Source organism: Gracilinanus agilis, chromosome 3, assembly GCF_016433145.1.
Source record: "Gracilinanus agilis isolate LMUSP501 chromosome 3, AgileGrace, whole genome shotgun sequence".
Classification (NCBI taxonomy): Eukaryota; Metazoa; Chordata; class Mammalia; order Didelphimorphia; family Didelphidae; genus Gracilinanus; species Gracilinanus agilis.
The window spans coordinates 297391774-297413653 of NC_058132.1; the positions used below are offsets into that span (position 1 = coordinate 297391774).

General features: G+C 35.5%; 1 protein-coding gene across 1 annotated transcript in view; it reads right to left on the reverse strand.

The window, feature by feature from the left end:
* LOC123241494 (splicing factor U2AF 35 kDa subunit-like) overlaps positions 1-21880 on the reverse strand; it is a 54608-nt gene that overhangs the window by 10710 nt on the left and 22018 nt on the right. Inside the window, 1 exon segment of the mRNA XM_044669131.1 lies at positions 21440-21870. Coding sequence (XP_044525066.1) covers positions 21440-21870 — 431 coding nt within the window.

Sequence of the window (21880 nt, forward strand, 5' to 3'; positions counted from 1 at the left end):
AGGTTTGAACCCAGGACCTCCCATCTCTAGGCCTGGTTCTCAATTCACTGAGCCATCCAACTGCCCCCTCTTATTTTATGAATAGTAAATTAGTGATTTTACATAATGGTTTTCAATGAAGGACCTTCATAGATGGGCAGTGCATTTAATGGAAAATATGTTGTGTCAAAATGTGGTAACAAAAAATGAGATGAAGAGAAGACTGTTTTTGTACCCTCGGTTGATATGGATTTTAGTTTTTTTATTTTGTGTTCACTTCCACATTCTGTTTACAGATATTTGCTGACAGTATTACTAACTTTAAAATAGAAAAATAATTTTTTGTAACAAAGTCCACCTCAAATTCTGTCTCCAGAATCCTTTAGAGATCTTCCAATTATTAATTATCCTTTTTAGCTCATACATTTTATTTTGCTTGTAGGTTTCCAGTGCACTTATGGATTATATTTTTGTATGTGTCGTATCTCTATACTGGATTATAAGATTTATAAAAGTAAAAACTATGCAAAGTGACATGGTGGAAAAAAACAAAGGACCTGAGAGTCAAGAAGTCCTGAGTTCAAATCTTGATTCAGGTACTTGTTACCCTGGACAAATCACTGAACTTCTCTCATCTTCAGGTGTCTCATCTATAAATGGGGCTACTCATAATATATCCATCATAGGGTTGTTGTGAGAAACAAATGAGAGAATACAAAGCACCTTGCAAATCTATTATTACTAAGTATATTTGTATTTTATTCAAAACCTAAACCTGGATTTTGCTTATAATATTGCTGCTAATTAATCAACAGTTATTGCATATAAATGATGAATAGTGATCATAAATAGACACTTTCGAAAGCTTGAAAAAATTTCTTTTATAGGCAACATTTTTTTATGTCATAGTAGACATCTCAATAAACATACAAAGGTCCTACAAAGTACATTTCCTGAAAGAGTTAAGCAAAACCACTTAATAACTTAAGAATGACAGTACATTCTCATTCTCCTTCCTTTTTTTATTTACATTTTTATATTCATTAAATATATTGTCCAAGCCTGCTTTCTTCATTTTCCTTAACTTTATACAAAATTTCTCACATTTTCCTGAATGAATTAAAATTCCATTAAGGATTTATAATATGTTAATCACTGAGGATATGAATACAAAAACAAAGATAGTCCCTCCCTTGAGGTTTTTCCTGTTCTAATGGGGATAGTGGCCAGAAAAGGGTATTTTGGTTTGGAAAGTCACAAGTTTGGTCACTGGAGAGATGAAGAGAGAAGACAGGATACATCTTTCTTGTAGGTGGAATAGTATTTATTCAAATATGATTGCAACATTGGATGAGGAAGGGTATGTGGAAGTGAGGCAGCTAATGAAAACCTGGTCAGGGAATAAAGAATGAAATGAGGCTGAGGACCAAGTGAAGCATTCCACTACAGTTTGGTGCTAACAGGCATATTTCAATAATGTTTTGAGTGGGGAGATCCTATTAGCCATGACAACAGAACTGAGAAATTATAAGATTCCAACTAGAAGAACCAGAAGGACTAAAAGTGCAACATGTGAAAATGAAAAGGGAGACCTTGAAGAAAAAAACTCAAGAGTAGTATATATCCAGTTGAAGAAGATATCTCATGTCTTTACTGTTTCCTCTATCGATCAGATGAGAAAATGTAAAATGCAATACAAATATTAAAGTATTATGTAAAGGCGAGCTATTAGTAATGTTCTGACAGATACACTCCTAGAAGGCCACTTCTTTACCCTGATTTAACATATTCATCAAGCAACTTTATGAACTTAATTTATAGCCACAGGAGTTATAAAATATTTGAGTCTATCTTCCAATTTTCACCCAGGGACTCTATGAATCTGACTATATAAAACATTCTTTGTTGAAAGACAGAACTAAATAATTGGAGAAACATTTATTGCTCATGGGCCATTCAAACAAATACAATAAAAATGAAAATACTACTCAAATTAATTTACTTATCCAATATTGTACCGAACTCCCAGAAGAGTATTTTTAGAGCTAGAGAAAAATATCAAAATTCATATAGAGGAAACAAAAGGTCAAGCATCTCAAGGGTAATAATGAAAAAAAAAGATAGTCTAGCAGTATCAATTATACTATAAAGTTATACTACAAAGCAATAATCATTAAAATGACTGAGTAAAAGAAAAAGGTTGATCAGCTGAACAATATGTATACGAAACCTAGAAATAAACACTAGATACCCCCAAAAATCCTAGGTACTGAGAAAGGATTCATTATTTGACCAACCTACAGGAAAATATGGATAGCAGTTAGCAAGAAATTAGGTTTAGGTTAGCTGCACACTTTATAACAAATAAAGCCTCAAATGGAAAATGACTTGGATATCATCATCATAAAAAATTAGAGAAAGAAAATTACCTCTTTTGAACTATGAGTGGTAAAGAAATTTGTGACTGAACAAGTCAAAGTGGACAACTTTCATTATGTAAAATTAAAATGTTACAAAATGTCAATTTCCAAGATATATATGGAATTGATTCAAATTTCTAAGACTAATAACCATTCTTGAATAGATATATCAAAGGATATGAACAGGCAGTTTTCAATGGAAGAAATGCAAGTTATCAATAATGATATGAAAAAAATGCTCTAAATCAATAATCGCACTGTTCTGGCTCTACCTCACAATCAAGACAGACAAAAATAACAAAAAAGAAAAATAACAACTATAGTAGGCATTGTTATAGGCAGACTGATGCACTACTGGTAGAGTTATGAAATAGTTCAGGACTTCTTGAAAGCAATTTGGAACTATATTCCAAAATTTACTAAACTGTGCAGACTCTTCAAACCAGCAAGACCACCAGAAGGCATAATATTCTCCAGAGTTCAAAGCTAGGGAAATGATTCATACTTTAAAAATATTCTTAGTAGCACTTTCTGTTAAAGAACTAGAAATTCATCCATCAATTGTGAAACAGTGGAACTAATTATTGTAAATAATTGTAATGCAATATTATTTCACTCATGTAAGGAATGACTAAAGGTGTAGGTTAAGAAAAACTTGTAAAGACTGGTATAAACTGACACACTATGAAGTTTGCGTAGTCAAGAGAACAATTTATAAAATGATTACTACTATGTAATGTACAAAATACCTTAAGAACTCTGACCAGAAGAATGAATTGATGATGAAGCATGATTGTTTCATTTCTTGGCAGAGAAATGATGAACTATGTAGGAAAAAAATGACACCTATTTTCATTCATGACCAATACAGCAAAAATGTTTTATTTGTATATACTTAACTGAACAAAAGAAAGTCTTTATTGGGGGTGGGGAAAGTGCTCTTGTATATAGGAAGTAAAGGGTAATGCTAATGACTTTTTAAAAAAGAAATTAAAAAAAGAGGCTAAAAGAAATATTCTAAAGAATACTTAGGAGAAAAAAAAGGGAAGAGCAGTGCTTGTACTACCATACTAAATTTGCTACATAAAAAAAAACAGTTAGGTGTAGTGATTAAAATTCCATTTCATATGGAAATATTCTTTTCTTTATACGTGGAAATGTTTGTTCTTGACATCAAATTTAGTTGTGTATATGTGCCTGTGTAAAGAGAAAGTCCCCAGAGGCAGCTAAGAGAGAGCCAAGTCTGAAGTCTGGAGTCTGGAGGCCCCTGAGTTCAAATTTGGTCTCAGATACTTCCTAGCTGTGTAACCCTAGGCAAATCACTAGTCCTTATCTTTTGCCTTGGAACTGACACTTAAGTGCATACCTACCTGGCAGTCCTAATGATTCATATTCCATCTTACTTCCCAGATGCTACAATTCTATCTGTAAGCAGCATAGTAGCTACCATTAACTTTCCTATTGAAATGACCAGCTTTTATTTTTAGTTGTTGATTTCTCTCCAATTCCTACTGAAGTCCTTCTTCAAGTTTTAATCCTTTAACTCTTCTCTCTAATTCACAAATCAATCATGACTTTGGAGGTTTGATGGCCATGCAAAATTCCCAGTCCTCAGTGATAGAAGAGAGGTTTAGACTGACACAGACATATTTTCAGAACTGGTCAGAATATTATTTAGTTTTGCTTGACTCTACTTATTTCTTATAATGGTGGGATGAGGAAAGGAGTCAGTGGATATTGATATCTAAAAAAAAAAAAAAAGGACAAGAGAGCAGAGGAAGTTCCCAAAACAGTGCTTTTGGAAACTGTTAAACTTGACAGAAACTTTTTTAAAAGCCCCATACTCTGAAATCTTAAACAATTTGCTTTCTGTTCATCTCTATATGTGGAAATGTACGGTATTTGTTGATATTTATATTTTTGATGAAAAAAATATTTGGAAAGAAATCTCTCCAGTTATGCCATCTCACTTGGAAATTTCATCCATCCATATCAACAGTTAGCAAGGTGGAAAAAAAACACTAAACTCTTAAAAAAATCTAAATTTACCCTAACTGCCCTCCTGATCACCACGTCACTTGCCAGCTGGGTGATCACCAATTATAATTTGTTTCCTTATATATAAAATGAGGTGGTTGAACTAGAATCATAGGAACAGATATCATAGATTTTAGAGCTGCAGTGACACAGAAGTTAATCTTTGTCCAACATCCTCATTTTTATGAACGAGCAAAGTGAAGCTTAAAGGGGTCATGTTTCTTGTTCAATGTAAGATATGTAGTAAAAGGAGGAACTAGAATTCCAACTCAGGTTCTCATTCAAATCTGGAGCTTTTAAAACTGCACCATTGTCTATGATCTCATTTCTCTCTGGGATCTATAATTTACAACTGCTCATTGAAAGATTCTACTTTGATGTATTATTGTTTCTTCAAACTATGCAAGTCCAAAACACATCTTAAACATTTTTCTAACACTATACATTTAGGTGACAGTAAACCAATTTGCCTGAGGCAGAGAATATAGCAATAGTAATGTGAAATAAGGATGAAAATATGGGGTGTGCCTACATTGTGAAGGGCAAGGACCATAAAAAGCAAAAAATACCATTAGGCAACAGGGAGAAACTAAAACATTGGATTGACCTATGTGTAAGAAAAGACTGGAAGGACAGATTATAGTGCAAGAAAAATAAAGAGTTGGGGGGAAAATCTGCTTGGAGACTTTTAATGAACTAAGTATGGGTCAACAAGGATGAATAATAGATAATCTTTAAGGTCTTCTTCAATTCTAATAATCTATGTCTCCTGAACTCTTCTTGGGCTATCCAAACCCTATGCATTCTTAAATGCCTTCCTTGTTTTCAAGTTTCATCTCATTTGTGAAACATTTCCTAATAACTCTAAGCCAAAAACGATCCAACTCAACTTGTATAGCATTTATTTGACACCTAATATTTATTTCCTTGTATGGCTGGTTAAAAAAAAAATAGTATGTCTTTTTCTCTCTAGCTTTTGCAAAGAGGCAGCAGTTATACAATGATATTTACCTCTCAATCATATTGTCCTTGATTCATCTGTTACTCTGCTGTTGCCTTCTTATGACAGTGCATCACAACTCTCCTTCCCTCCCCAACTAACCTGAAAATTCAGATGATCCGTGCTCATTTTTAGAATTAAGAAAAATGTGAGGAAGCATATTCAACTTACATAGTCTTGAATCTAGGCACTCAAAACTTATATCAATGTATGGGCTATGCCAAACTGAAAAGGATTCAAATTAGGGTCTGGTGATGGCTAGCCCACATATTTCAAGGAGTCTCAAGTTGGGATTTGGGTAGCAAGTATTAAAAGTTTTGACTATATCATTTTATAAATATACTCTATTAAGTACAGAGATATGATTTGCTGATATAGAATGAGTTACCAATGCTAATTGATTTACTAAAATTTCAAATTTTCAAGTATTTGATAGACACTTTTCCCATTAACACAAGCAGTTGGCGATTTGGAGGCAGAGGGAAGGGAAAGGAAGGTGGTATCAAGAAGTAAAGATCTTAAATCCCACCCTTAACATTCTGTTTACTTACTGTGTTTTCTGGTCTCCAAAACTACTCCTATTTCTAGCCAATTATGTCCCAAATGAATAATAATGGTTCTAAGTAGGTATCAACCCCTCCCCCCCAAAAAAACTCAAGAGTGCCTTCTGAACCAGATTAAAACGTAAATGAAAAATGTCAAACAAAATAAATAAAAATACAATCATACAGATGTTAATTTGTGGTTTTCTAAGTCACTATACCCACCCCAAAAAAATCCATTTCTATTCAAGTTTGACACCAAAGGCCATGAAAGACATAAATGTGTAAAGCTAGTAGGTTAGCAGAAATGGGATCACCATTAATGGAAGTATAAGTAAGCATCTCTCCTTTTGCTCCATCCACCCTCCAGTAATTGCTGAGGGATTTAGCTGTTGCTTATTAGTAAATTAGAAAATGATATCCTCCAGCTGTGAGTTAGACATCACACCATTCTCATCAACTCCAGTGTAAAGAAGTCAATAAAATCCGTTCATATTCAGACTCCTATCATCAGATCTCCACTCATGCCCTGCAAGAGACAGGTCACTGTTTCCTGAGAATAGCAGCAGAAGAGACATATGTTCCTGGCATATACTAGTATGAGCTATCTGCTTCTTGTATATTCAGGGCAAGAAGAGGCATATGACATTTGCATATTCAGAGAAAGAAGGAGCAAGATTTCCTGGCATATTCAGTTAGCACTAACATGTTTTCTCAAAGAAATCATAAGGCCTATAGTACTTTTATACCACCATTCACAGTGTTATCATGGGTTAGACTTTGTTCACTAGCTGGGGAAGCTAACCACTTAGTAGTTTCTGTGGGAAACAAATGATCTAAAAATTGTCCTAATAAATTTGCAGAATGCAACAGATTCATCATTTAGATCCTGACTATATTCAATCTAGTAACTGGCCTTTATGCACAGGGAAGCCATAAGATAGTTGATTATTGTTTTTTGGGAGTAGGGGTAGGCTGGTTAGTTTTTGCCTCCCCAGGGCTTTATTCTAGTTTAAAATCTAGTACTATTAAACCGCCTTCCTTTAAAAAAAAATTATTCCGTCAAACCCCGAAACCGGAGGACACGATCTTAGCGAACTAGGGACAGGAGCTAAAACTTATGTAGAAAAACACAGAGAAGTATTAACAAATACAAACCTAAATAAATGTGAATAGGCATAAACAGATAAACAAATATATAAACAACTATGAAAGAGTCTATGTATAAATGTAAGCAAGTATTAATAGATAGTAGCACTATAAATCGAATAAGCAGGTAGTCAAAGTATATAAGGCATATGGAACATATGTAAAATGCATTTTTTAATTTTTTTTAATTTTTTTTTAAACCCTTAACTTCTGTGTATTGACTTATAGGTGGAAGAGTGGTAAGGGTAGGCAATGGGGGTCAAGTGACTTGCCCAGGGTCACACAGCTGGGAAGTGTCTGAGGCCGGATCTGAACCTAGGACCTCCCGTCTCTAGGCCCGGCTCTCAATCCACTGAGCTACCCAGCTGCCCCCTTTGATGTTCTTGGATCTTTTGTTTTTCCAAATTTATTTTGTTATTAATTTTTGTAGTTCAATAAAATATTTTTTTGAAATTTAACTGAGATGGCACTGAATAGGTAATTAGATAAGGTAGGATTGTCATTTACATGAACTAATATTTAGAGAGAACAGTCCACAGGTCCCTACCTCCAATTTCTCATCATCCTCTTAGTTCTCCATCCTTTACAATTTGGCTTCTATCCCAACCACTGCATTGAGACTGCTCGTTCAAACATAACTAAAGATAGTCATATCACCAGACCCCAGTTTCAAACTACCTCCTCTTTGACCTCACTGTAGCACTTGAGGTTCATAATCTTTTTTCGTCAGAGACCTCCTGCTACATTTTCTTTAAGCTTCTTGCTAAGAATGAATTAACCAACAAAAAACCCTTAACTTTTATCTTTGAACTAAGTATCAGGTCCATGGCAGAAGAGAGGTAAGGACTTAGGTGACTTGCCAGGATCCCACAGCTTTGAAGTGTATGAGGCTAGATTTGAACCTAGGATCTTCCCAGCAGTGAGCCAGCTAGATGCCCCTTATGAATAAACTTTTGATCATAAGCATATAGATTTAGAGCTGGGAGAGACCTCAGGGATCATGTAGTCCAAAGTCCTAATTTTACAGATGAGGAAACTGAGGCCAAGGGAGATTAAGAGAATTGCGGAAGGACATGGACATGCCAAGTGCAGAGCTAACATATGAACCCAAGTTTTCTTACTTGAATTCTAAGCAGTGGCCTTCAAAATTCTACACATGGAAATATATAAGGAAACAAATACCCTGTTATAGCAATATGTTACATTAGAAAGAGTTCTGGCTGTGGAATCAAGAGGATGAATTGAAATTCCTCCTCAGAGGCTATCTTATTGAACATTTCCCAATTACATTTTAATCTGATTGAAGTTCTAAGACTGTAAGATCTGTGGGACACGAGTTTGACATTTTTAGCCTAGATATCTATAACAACCTAATTCCTTCCAACTCCTGTCTGTTCTCCACTCATCAATCAAAGTCACCTTTCTATAAATCCCATGTCTGACCATATTACCCCTCTTCTTAAACAGTCCAGTGGCTCCCTATTACCTTCAGGATCAAATAGGTAATTCAGTTTAGCATTCAAAAGCCCTTTATAACCTGGCTCCTTACTATTTCCCCCCATCTTCACATACTTTAGTTCTCTGCTATACAATGGTGTTGGCCTCAAACACAACATTCTTGGACTGAGTCTCTGAATTTCAGGCATTTTCACTGGCAGTCCTTCACAACTGAAAATCTCTGCTTGCTCATCTCTACCTCCTGGTTTCCCTCAAGCCACAACTATAATCCCACTTTCTACAAGAAGCCTTCCTTTGTCCTCCTTTACCATAGTGTGTTTCCTCAGTTAATTATTGCCAATTTAGCCACTCCACATGTTGTTTGTACATTATTGCTTACATGCTAACTTTATTTTTCTTTCTACCCCTAACGCTTAGCATAACAGCTAGCATACAGTAGTTGCTTAGTAAATGTTTGTTTTGTCACAGACTAAAAGTTTAAACTATAATTTTCTATTCAGAAATTGCTTGTTTCTGCCTCCAATGATCTTCACCCAGATGTCTCCCCATTGAATCCCAATGTTCTTTAACTGAATATAACATAAAATGCTACTTTACTCTATTCATTCCTTCAATTTTACCTATCCTGCTATTTTCAATAAGGTATACCTTTCCAGTCATATTCCAGGGTTGAGGTACCATCACTTCACACCCTGGATTTTCCCTATGGGGGTTGATTTATCTCCTTTCCTTAAGATCTCTAACCCATATTTATGCTATGGGCATGGGCTTGATAAGATTGTGAATTTGAGGGCATATCTACTGATGTTCTCTACCTTTCAGTAGTTACTCTAGAACATTTGATAATTTTGCATTTTCCCTCTGTCCATTAGGAAAACTAATTGGTAAACACATTTTTACAACCCGTGGTAGGTCTATTCCAAGCTACCTGTAGTTTACAGAAATGATCCCTTCCATCTTACATTTTTTTGTTCAAGGATATCTGGGCAGTTTTCTTTTATAATTTCTTGTATTATGATGTCCAAGCTTTGTTCTTGATCTTGGCTTTCAGGTAATCCATTAATTCTCCAATTGTCTCTCCTAGATCTATTTTCTATGTCAATTGCTTTTTCAATAAGATATCTCTTGCTTTCCTGTTTTTTTATTTTTTCGTTCCTTTGATTCTACTTTGTTGTTTCTTAATTTCTCACGAAATCATCATTTTCTAGTCACTCAATTCTGATTTTTAAGGCCTGATTTTCCTGTCAGTTTTTGGTTCTTCTTTTTCAATTGGCCCATTTCTCCTTGCATTGCTTTCATTTCTGTTCCCCACTTTTCCTCTGCTTCACTTAATTGGTTTTTGAAGTCTTTTTAAAGCTCTTCCAGAATCTGTGTCCAATCCATATTTTTCTTTTGGACTTTGTATATGTTTGCTTTGATTTCAATAACTCCTTCTGTGTCTGTACCTTGCTCTTTTGTCTCCATAAAGATTCTTTAGCATTAAATGCTTTTTTTTTGTTGTTTGCTCATTTCCCCTACCTATTTATAGTAGGCTCTATTTTCTGGGAGGTTAGGGCACCCTTTTAAACTTCAGTCTTTTCTTGATGCTATTCTTAGCTATTCTTATTTTCTGGGTTTCTACCAGTTTCAGTTCTTCAAAGATGGTATGATGAACTGAGGGCTGAGAGTTCTGAGAGTCACCTCTCCTTGCTGATTCAATTAACCCTTGAGGTCCTGATAGCTCAAAGACTTTCCTTAGGCTTGGTTGTAAGCTTTGGGTCTTTGATCTTGATCAGGTCAGGAACTACTCAAATTTTAGCTTCAGGCTTAGGTGTAAGTTTTTGATCTTACTGTGTACTTGTTTTAATCAGGTTGATTGCCCTGTCCTGGAGCTCCACCCTGAGCTTTAGGCAAAAAGTTCCTAGACCCCTTAGTACTCAGTCACCCCCAAACTGGGATCCATGCTCTTATTACAGGCCTGGGCATTCCTGGATTTGTTCTGGGCCTGCTCAGATCAGCCCACCTCAGCACAGACTGCCCTGGGCTGGGACTCCAGACTTCTCCACAGGTCTTAAATTTCAAGGGATATAGTCTTGGACCACTATTTGCCCAGGCAGGGTCTCAAGGTATGAATATTGGCTTGGACTTGGGTTTCAAACCTGGAACAACAGCTGTGGGTTGGTTGTGTGTGGCCTTCTTCATTCCTTGCTATAGCCTCTTACTGACTCTGCTCTCCTCTCACCTCATTGACCCATGTTCTCTGCCTACCTTTTGGGTTTTTCTTTTCTTGTAAGTTGTTTCATTCTGTCTCCTTGTTGGTTCTTTCACTCCTATGTTTGTTTTGTGGCATTATTTTAATATTGGTTGGAGAGGACTCTCATGGTGACTCGGAGCTTCTCTGCTCTACTCCGCCACCTTGACTTCAATCCTGGAAGTCTCTCAGCTTACATTTTATATTTTTGTATTTGGTTACTGATACTTCCCTAAGTTTATGGTCTTAAGCAGAGATACTGATGCTTTCAAATTGGAAGTAGGTCAAAAGCTAGAATGCCAACAATGTCAAGTCCATTAACTTTAAAAAAAAAAAAAAGGGGGGGTAGGTGGGGGGAGAAAGAGAAAGCAATACTGAGGCTTTAATCAGAATAATGATGACTTGAAGTAAATCTAATTTAAGTGTGTAACAGGTGCAGCACATACAAATTCCACAGTATTTTTTAAAGCACCTTCTTTTTATTCTGATAAAAGGTGTATAACTTCATAATAAATGATGCACCCCCCCCCAAAAAAAAAAAAACAAAACTTATCTTTGGTCTTAGAATTGATACAAGTATAGGTTCCAGTGCATAAGAGGAGTAAAGAGTAGGAAACTGGAATTAAAGGACTTGTTCAGAGTCACACAGCTAGAGAATATCTGAAGCTTGATTTGAACTCCAGAGGCCTGGTACTCTAACCACTGAGACACCTAGGTTCCCCTACAACCACTTTTTAATAATCAAATTTAAAGTGTTTTTTTGCTATTAAAATGTTATAATAAAGAACTAGAAGTAAAAACAAATTATATTCATTTAGTAGTTTCTTTTTTCCTTTGTATTCAAGGGACTCTTTGGTAACATGCTTATTCTTTCATTTTTTTCTGGTATGTGGATACATTTTATTTCAACATGAGAAATAAAAAGAAAATATTCAAACAATCCGGTCTCTAACCAGTTACTTCCCTGCAGTTTTGAACAAAGCACCTAATAGTCTGATTGAAACAGATGTCCCTCTTTTCATAACACCTGTACCAAGGTTTTAAAGCTTCATCTTTTCTAGTTTGTTTGGAAGTATATATTTTGATAACTACACTTTTTTCATGGTGCATAAATTTCATGTGCTATATTTCTTTGATTTCTCCTTTCCTTATGGCATAATAATACTGTATTCTATTTATAATACAGAATAAATAAGATTTTGGAGGAATGTCAATAACATACTTGGGGATACAAGTCCAGTAATGGGATCTCAGGATCAATCAATTATGAACAATTTAATATATTTGCTGACAGAATTACAAATTGTTTTTCTGAATTCACAACATCAGTGAATTACTGGGGTTGTCTCCTCATAGCTTCTCCAACTTTAGATTTTTTACCATCTGTTACTGTCATTGCCATCATGATGGATGCAAAACAACACCTCAGTTTTTAAATTTTTCATTTCTCTGATTTAGTGACACTAAACAATTTTTTTCAGATGGTTGTTGATAGTTTGCATTTCCTCTTCTGAAAATTTCTTGTCCTTTAAATACTTGGGGGAAAAGTTTAAATTAATAATACATTGTATCAATTTCTTATTGATTTGGCATATCAAATTTTCAGAAGGGTTTTAATACCAATAAATTTCCCAATCTAAACCCCTTTTTCCTGATGATCTACACTTTGTATTGTTCAAAAGCAATTACATGTTGATAATCAAGACCATCAATTGTGTCTTTTGCAAATATCTTTATTCCCTGAGTATGAATTCTTACCTAGTTATCTCTGACAATACCTTCCATTATTCTTCCTATAAGAAACTATGGTCCTAGAAGAATAACCATGATGAGATGTGGTTCTCTTCATATATTTTAGAAAGCCATCTGTTGAGAAGGAATAAAAACTGTGACTGGGGAAACAGAAAGTATTTTCCAGACATTTTAGGAAGCTTATTCTTGCTGATAGTAGCAGCATGGTATAGTGGCTCAAGTCCCATTTCTTTTTTTTTTTTTTAAACCCTTGTACTTCGGTGTATTGTCTTATAGATGGAAGATTGGTAAGGGTGGGCAATGGGGGTCAAGTGACTTGCCCAGGGTCACACAGCTGGGAAGTGGCTGAGGCCGGGTTTGAACCTAGGACCTCCTGTCTCTAGGCCTGACTCTCATTCCACTGAGCTACCCAGCTGCCCTCAAGTCCCATTTCTGACATAAACTGGCTGTGAGGCCTTCAGAAAGTGTTACCTCTCATTACTCAATGCAATTCTCTAATACTTTTAAGTTTAAAATAAATGATGCTGAACTGCATTGGTAGAGTTTCTTTGTCTGGGCATCTCATACCAATGAACTCAAAAGTCCAATTCATATCTTATTATTACTTATATGAAGACTTTCTTAAGTATATGTAAAGAGTTTTTAAAACATTCATTTTTTGAAGGTTCAAATTAGCTTACATAGATTTAGAGTCAATCAATAATATATATAATATAATATATATAAAAATTTATCTACATTTCTATTTAGTCCATTTCTTAGGCAAATGGTTGAACCAGAATTAAAAAATCCTGTTGTCAGTATAATAATGTCTTTCTTAGTCTTCCCAGGTTAAAATTCCCATTTTCTATTACTATCTAGTTAGTGGTGATAAACACATTATAGCAAAGAATAAATGGTTAGTGCCTAATTCAAGGAAGAATGACTGAAAAATCCAGAGCTTAGTCCAAAAATTCCAAAAGCCAACCTTAAAAATTTAATGAAATTGTATTAGCAACCTGCTGCTAACCCTAATATGAGACAGCAGTAAGAAGTGTACCTGTAACATAAACCTATCCTTTTGGGGTACAATTAATGACAGTGTTGAGGTAGAATGGAATAATGTTCGTATTTTAATAGATTTAATTACCCCTTTGGACCCTATCAACTGTTCTACAGGTTGGGATTCATTCTATGAGATGGTAGAAATGCAGAGTGATGAGGTTTTAACTATTCCCATTACTCCCCCCACCTCCCCACAACTTAAGACTGGTTTACAGGTTACCATTAAAATCCTTGTATTGCCATTCTCCCTAAAGCAGATTTTGACATAAGGATTATTCCCCTTATATTTATATCCAAGGAGGTTTATCAACTGAAAAACATCCAAATACCTTATTACAAACCAATCTCTGCTATTACAAAATCAATGAACTCTTGTTTGTCTTTCTCTTCATAGTGCCTATTTAATAGCAGGCACTCAATAAAAACTATGATAAATATTACTTGGAGACTTTTTACTAAGCTGCTTCTTCCATGTGCAGGATTATCTTATTGATTCTCCACACTTCATAAAAAAGTCTGTTTAGTAGATTGGTATAATGGTCCTATTTCACAAGAACAGGAAGAGGAATATTAAGTTACAACCAAACAGGTCAATTTAAACTCTGATGGACCCATATACAATCTTAATGAGTACTTGCTCCACTGGCATAGATTTCAATGTCTCCCTCTCTTCCCATGTAATATAATTATTGTCTATACCCTTTCAAATATCTCCCTTAGAGAACTAGCCCAAAGTTTTCCTTTCAGCTTTTTAACATTTAATGGATATTAATTAATACAATTCTTGATAGTTATTCCTTACTGTCACTACGTGACTATCTTACCCCTATCATCCATTTGTTAGATGAGATAATCTATAACACATTTTGTGCATGTTATTTTTGCTAATATGCTGCAGCCTGCTCTTCCCCACCATGTCTATCTCTTCTGCTATTTGTTTTTTGTTTGTTTGTTTGTTTTTTTTAAACCCTTAACTTTTGTGTATTGGCTCCTTGGTGGAAGAGTGGTAAGGGTGGGCAATGGGGGTCAAGTGACTTGCCCAGGGTCACACAGCTGGGAAGTGTCTGAGGCCGGATTTGAACCTATGACCTCCCGTCTCTAGGCCTGACTCTCAATCCACTGAGCTACCCAGCTGCCCCCTCTCTTCTGCTATTTGGATCATCCCCAATTCTGATTTTTCAAAGATCACTGTACCCTCTGATTTATAGCACATAGCAATATAGGAAAAATACTGACATCAAAAAGGGAATAACTTCCCCATTACTCAAAGTACTAGAATTTCCTGAATGCAAATCAGTCTGTTCTCCTAATTCTAGCACAATTTCAAATACACTTCACTGTTTTGTTGCAATGTCGATCTAAGACATGTATGCTGATGGATTAACTAAAGAGACTACCCAGGAAATGTATCTCAAAACAAACAATAATAGTTATTATTTTTCTGTGTAGATTGACAAGGCCCATTTTTTGAGTGGCAGTACATCTCATTCTAGGGATCTGGGCTTTATGACAGTTAGCATCATGACAGTTGATAGGAGAAATATTCAGAAGATTTCACCATCTATGACAAACCCTCTTTTTTCCAGACTGCCTTTCTTTTTTTTCCCCATAAACTAAAAATTTCCAATTTTTGGAAGGATGGATCAGGGCCTCTTCATCTCTGTTTTTAGTTTTCTTAAGTTAGAATGTATAAAATATAGAAAACACATCAAAATAATCTATATAAAATATAAACAACAAATACAATCTGTTCAAGTTAAAGGCAATAGAAGCCTTCTGAAATAACTACCAACTGGGGTTTCATTTAAACTTTTCTTTTAATAGTATATGTATCTTCTTAAGATTTGGTCTTTTCTGACCTGATACATTTAATTTTCTATTCCTAAAAATAACTCATGTGCTGTAGTAAGTCAATTAAAAGAAAAAATGTGTTTCAATAACATATTTTGTTGATAGAAACTTTATTATCTGAGATAGCAATACCATAGGGGGCATGGGAATATATTTCAGGAAAAATTAAAAGGAGAGCATGTATACAATAAAACTATATGCCAATGAATGTAAAATGTGTAAGAAAACACAAAATGTGTTTTTGGAATTGTAAGAATGGAGAGAAAAAAGAGTTGAAAGAGAAGTTAAGGCTAAGGAGTCTAAGAACTCTCTTCTTTAAAGAAGGACCAGCTTTTCCACTCTAGGAGTATGAGGCCGAGTACTATTTCCTTCATGGTCCTCAATCAACAGTCATTTTACTTTAGGGGCAAACTTATGTGTGGTCATAAGGATTTCAAAGGCACTTCTACTCTCACTCCCAATTATGTTTGGTTGCTGATTTTTAGAATTGCTTTAGCACAGTCTTTTATCTTTTCTATTTCAGTTAAACACAAAACATACAAATGTTTGATTAAGGTAATCACTTACTGCAAGGAGTTACTTTGTCAATCAACCAGGAAATGAAACTGAATGATTGTATATCCTTTTCATTCTTGAAGAGAGAAAGAGTTAGAACACATGAGGGCACTCATCCTGTTCAACTATTATGCTCAAAGTAAAAAGGAGGGGAGGGATTATGACTTGGCATGTATGACTTGGGGAAACTGGACAGAAAACGTTTCAAGATAACCTCAGTTTTGCTTAAGTTGGCTTTATACACCTTTGACAGTGTGTAAATACTGCAACAATTCTTTCTAGAGGTATTTTTGTTTAGTTCTGCTAATATTATTAAGTTGCCTGCTGTATATTAGAATACTGCTCTGATGACTTTGCAAGATTTTGAAAGCCAGATTCTGATTTAAGACATTATAACATCTGTGCACACATGTTCAGAAATTCACTGGTACATTGCAGTATTTTTGGGAAAGAGGGATAGGGAAAGAAATGTCAGTCACCTGTAATACAATAAAATAAAGAGAAATTATCTAAAAGTTAACTGAAACTCAGTAGTAAAATAAAATTAAAGAATAAAATAGCTATATACAAATCAAGCAGGGTAATAGTACAACCACAGCCCATGTAACAGATTGAAATGCTATACCTTCACTAGTGGCAAAATTTTAAGGTGATATCACACAACTATATATATGTCTCAGATCTTATAATTTCAAATTGTAGTTTTCAAGGAGAGGTAAGAATAAAGAATATAAACAGCTGGATTTTTTCTTGGTTATGGGGATAGTTATATATAGAAGCAATGTTCAGTCAAAGCTGCAGGTACAAATCATTACAAACTGTCTCAGTCCTTATGAATATAGGAATATACCTAAGCTACAGACCATTCACAGGCTCACTTTTTCTGAACAAGGAGTATTAAAAAGGGCAGCTAGATGGCACAGTGGATCCTGTCAGGCCTAGAATCAAGAAGACATCTTCCCGAGTTCAAATCTGACCTCAGATACTGCCTAGTTGTGAGATCCTGGGTAAGTCATTTAACACTGCCTTAGTTTCTTTATCTATAAAATGATCAGAGAAGGTAATGGCAAACCATTCAAGTATCTTTGTCAAGAAAACCTCAGACAAAAGTGAAAATGACCAAAAAAGTTGTTAAAAGGAGCTAACATAAAAGACAAAAATTATAAATTTAAAGGCCACAGGAGAAACAGGAAATCAAGTAAGAGACAAAGACATAAATGTAAGATGCTGGCAGGAAGGAAGATGAAAAATTAGTGGATGGCAAAAAAAAAAAAAAAAAAAAAAAAAAAAAAAGGTAAGAGTTGAGAACATGAAAGGACAAAATGTGGGATGGAAATAAGGTGGTTTTGGAATTGGAGATGGCTTTGAAATAATTAAGTAACTAACCAATCCTCTGAGCCAATTCCCCCTCTTTTCCTAATTTAATTACTTTCATAATTAAAAAAAAAACCAGGAATAGGTAAAATTTACCTCAACAAGAAATAGTTTAATGATAATTTGTTAACAAAACACAAGGTTTTCTTTGCACATATGTAAAAAAGTTATCATTCACTTGAATTAACCCTCTTTATTTTATTGTTTTTTTTTTAAAACCCTTGTACTTCGGTGTATTGTCTTATAGATGGAAGAGTGGTAAGGGTGAGCAATGGGGGTCAAGTGACTTGCCCAGGGTCACACAGCTGGGAAGTGGCTGAGGCCGGGTTTGAACCTAGGACCTCTTGTCTCTAGGCCTGACTCTCACTCCACTGAGCTACCCAGCTGCCCCATTAACCCTCTTTATTTTAAAAGATAGTTGACGAAGAACTGACATTCCTTATGAAAAAATTTATTTGAATTTTTAATGTCACACCAACTAATAGTTATTCACTCACACAGGTGTCATTCTAAAGATGGGACATATTGTTCTGTGGTTTGTAACTCCCTGCAATACCCAGAACTATTTGCAACACAAACATAAGATCTGCCCAGAAGCTTCCCTTAAAAGAGTTGACTATTAGTGATCACTGTTATTTTAATTACTCCATAAAAGTCAACATTTTAAAAGATTTTTAATAAGTATTCATAGTGTTATTACTTAGAAAAGATTGTTAACTATTACAGCTACATATCACTATAGAACTGAGTTCAACATTTCCCAAAAAGGGCGTTCAGAAATGTTAGCAAAAGAAGCACTTCCCCAGTTTCCCCTACAAAATTATGAAAGTTTATTTCAGTATTAGAGGTATTCTGTTCCTATCATATTAAAAAAAAACTTGCCTAACAGAACCTTCAACTACACAGGGAAACAAAACCCCAAACTTTAACAGAGACTACACCATAGGACCCAGTGACTGTCTAAAGGAATGTGACTTTTGAGTACCAAAAAGGACCTCATTAGAAGTGTTGGGCTTTTGTAATTAGGCTTTCGTAAAAACTGATTGTTCAGAATGTCTGGAGAACAAAATCCACAAGTTTGGTATATTTTTTTTTCTTACATATTTGATAAGGATGGCTTTAAACAGTAACTACAAATGAAGGCAGATAGTTGGTACAGTAGTTAGAGTGCCAGGGGGCTGGAGTTGGGAGGAGATGGGTACACATTTGACCTCAATCACTTTTCTAGTTGTGTAACCCTAATAATTGCCTAGCCCTATCCATTCTTAGAATTGATACTGTCAATGGTGTTTTTGGAATCCCAAGTTTGTCCCAGGACCTTGGGAACTTGCCTTAAGGAAAGTCTCACACTGACCTTTTCTCTGACCGAACTTATAATAAACCTTAAAGTACTTAACAGTTTAGGTAAGATTAGTATATAATCAAATCTTAAGTACCTTTTTTGTCTTAGAAGTTTGACCCATTGTATCTTAGTCTACTCCCAGGTACCCCAGCCTCTGGCTACAGACTCTTTCCCAGGCCTGCTTGTTACCAGTTAGTCTGTGTTTTTTGTCCTTAATTCCCCCAAAGGTATACAAGACCCCAAGTTCTATTACTCTTTGGAAAATCATCTTTGTAGGTGTTTTCCCAGAGAGACTATTCCCAGAGTCCCAGAGCTTTGGATCTTGAGCACTCTCTTGTCCTGATTAAAGACTTGTTCTTCCAGACTGTTTTAGTGGTTCTGTGTTTTTCAAAGTTGACAATACTAACACAGAAAGGATTTAAAAAACAAAACTATAAATGACCTATGGGGGAATGGTTTGTATTAGAACAGTATACTTTAAAAATGTACTAAATTTCTGCAAAGTTGGTGATATTTTTGCTTATGCTTCTGAAATAAAACATTTTGAATATATGTATATATATATTTAGATTCATGTTACTTATTCGCCTTCCTACTTTGCATGTAACATGAAATATTAGATATGGATATGAAATTAGCCTGAGCAAGTCTTAGTGAAGTTATCAGAGCTGACTATGTCTTTTATTAGTTATTCTATCTATAGATGGCTCTTAGAACAAAAGGCCTTGAAGAACAGGGATGATTTCCGATCTTTATATGCCTCTGTCACGCAGAAAATGTCCTGCACATGAAATTTAACAGGTTAAAAGTGCACTAAGACTTTTCAAACAATCTATAGTTGTGAAATGAGTATCCTAGTAAAGCATAGTATTTAAAGACAAAGGGGAACAGCTTTAAATCTTACTACCAGTATGACTTTGACAAGTGACTTCTTAAAATTTTAGTTGTGTTGTAGTGTAGAGTATTGGATTTGGAATTAGGAAGACTGGATGATTTGAATATTGACTCAGAAATTTAACTAGGCCTCTCTGAGCCTCAGTTTCCTTAACTAAAAAATGGGGATGATAGAACCTACAATACCGGGTTGTTCTGAGGATCAAAAGAAATAATATGGGAAATGCTCTTTAACTCTTAAAATGTTAAGAAATATCAACTATTATTAGGTTACCTATGATAAATGAGGCAGTTTTGATGAAACCTCTTTCAATACTATATTCCTTGATGTTATAAATATTTGGTTATCATTTTATTCTCTATCAAAATGCATTTCTTAAAAGAACTTAAGGTTTAATTTAATGAAAGAATGATTTTCATTTTAATACTGCTATTCAATGCTCAAAAGGAAGTAAGCATCCGAACCAAAAGTCATTTCAAATTAGTTATATTCAATTTTCTCCAAAATAAAGTATAACTGATCTATTTTCTAGGTAACTTTTTTTTTTAAGTAACAAACTGTACTTTCTTTTCAAAGGTCATCTATAAGTAAAATTATCAGTCCCAGTTCTTATAGTATAAACACCACATGGGTGTGACTAAATAAATCTATTTGGTGTGTAGGCTGATCCCATCATGTTGATGAACTTTTTTTCACAATTAATGCAACTGGTAGCTAACAGTATCAATAGATTTAGCCAATCAAAAAACCATTTTGAAGTATTACTGAGTAACCATTAGCTTTTTCTAAACAGTTATTCCTACAGAGAAAGCTCTGGAGTGGGTAATGCAACAATGTGGGGCAAGTAAACTCAGTTCAGGTTCCTAGAATTAAAATAGTCCCCTTAATATCAAAAGAATCTTTTGATGCTAAGGACAACTATCACATGCCAAAGAAAATGCTACTTCATCCAATCAGGACTAAAGGAATTAAGTCAAAATACAATAAACATTTAGCACAGTAGGTGCTTAATAAATGTGTATTAACTATTGATAGTAAACCCAAAATATAACCAAACAAATAAAGATAAGATTCTATTATCATAATCAAAGTAAAATTCAGTTATATAAACTACTCTCTCCTACATTTGGATAAGAGGTTACCTAATCATTTTTTTGTACTGTACTTTCACTCTAATCAACATAACTAAGTATATCAGCTTTTAGTTACTTTGACAATATCTTCCAATTTTTGTAAGTTTCATTTTCCTAGAAAGTTAAGTTTTTTTAAAAAATGAATATTGACCCAAAGCTCTAAACTTATATTGGGAAGCACCTTAGTGTTAGATTAACTTGGAAAACATGCCAATCACAGAAAAGACAAGTTGATGTAGTTGTAACTCGGGGGTTTCAGACAAAAACCAATTTTGGGTCAAAGGACCAGAGAGAATGTAGGGGATGTGTGGGTGGTGGACAAACAAACTCCAAATAACCTCACTGCAAATTTTCTCAATCACTTCCTTCAAACACATCTTTACAAACCATGAGAAAGAAATGCCCTTCCCGGGGGTATTTTGACACTGACAGCACTGCTCAACTTGTTCCTTCATATATACTCAACCTACCCTAATTCTTCTCAGGACAATAAGATGAACAGAAAAAAATTCCACTACTAATTCCAATACCCTACTTAAGGAAAGGTCTAGTGTGAGAGTGTGTGTGTGTGTTTGGAGTAACATTTTCTTGCCTCCAAATTAGTGACACAAGGGCACATCATTTTCTCGAAATAAAAAAATTTTTCAAAACAAACAAAAAAAGCCCAAACCCCCTCGCCCCTTGAGGCCACTGCTGCTGCTCTGTCTGGGCCCCGGGAGTCGGGGTGCACACGCATGAACCACCCCCCCACCCCCAAGAGAGATCGGCGTCTCTCGGGCCTGCAGTTTCTGTTCTCCGAGTCCTCGGGGACCCAGCAGCAGCAGCTCCAGCAGCTGCAGCCGCCGCCGCCGCCATGGCAGGGATACGGGAACCACAGCTTCCCCCGTGCTTCCTCCACAGGCCTATGGGGACTCGGTCTTCACATGGCCCCGGGCCGGGGAACAGGGGGGCGGCAAGGCGGTCCAAGGTTCGGTGGCGGTGGGGGGGAGGGGGTGGGCGCGTCTTTCGAACACCGTCAGCCAGGGGCCGGGGGCGCAGGCGGATCCCCGGGGCCTCTGCCGGCACAGCTGGGATGGCCACCCCCCTCCTCCCTCCGCCCGACACACCCCCTCCCCCCCA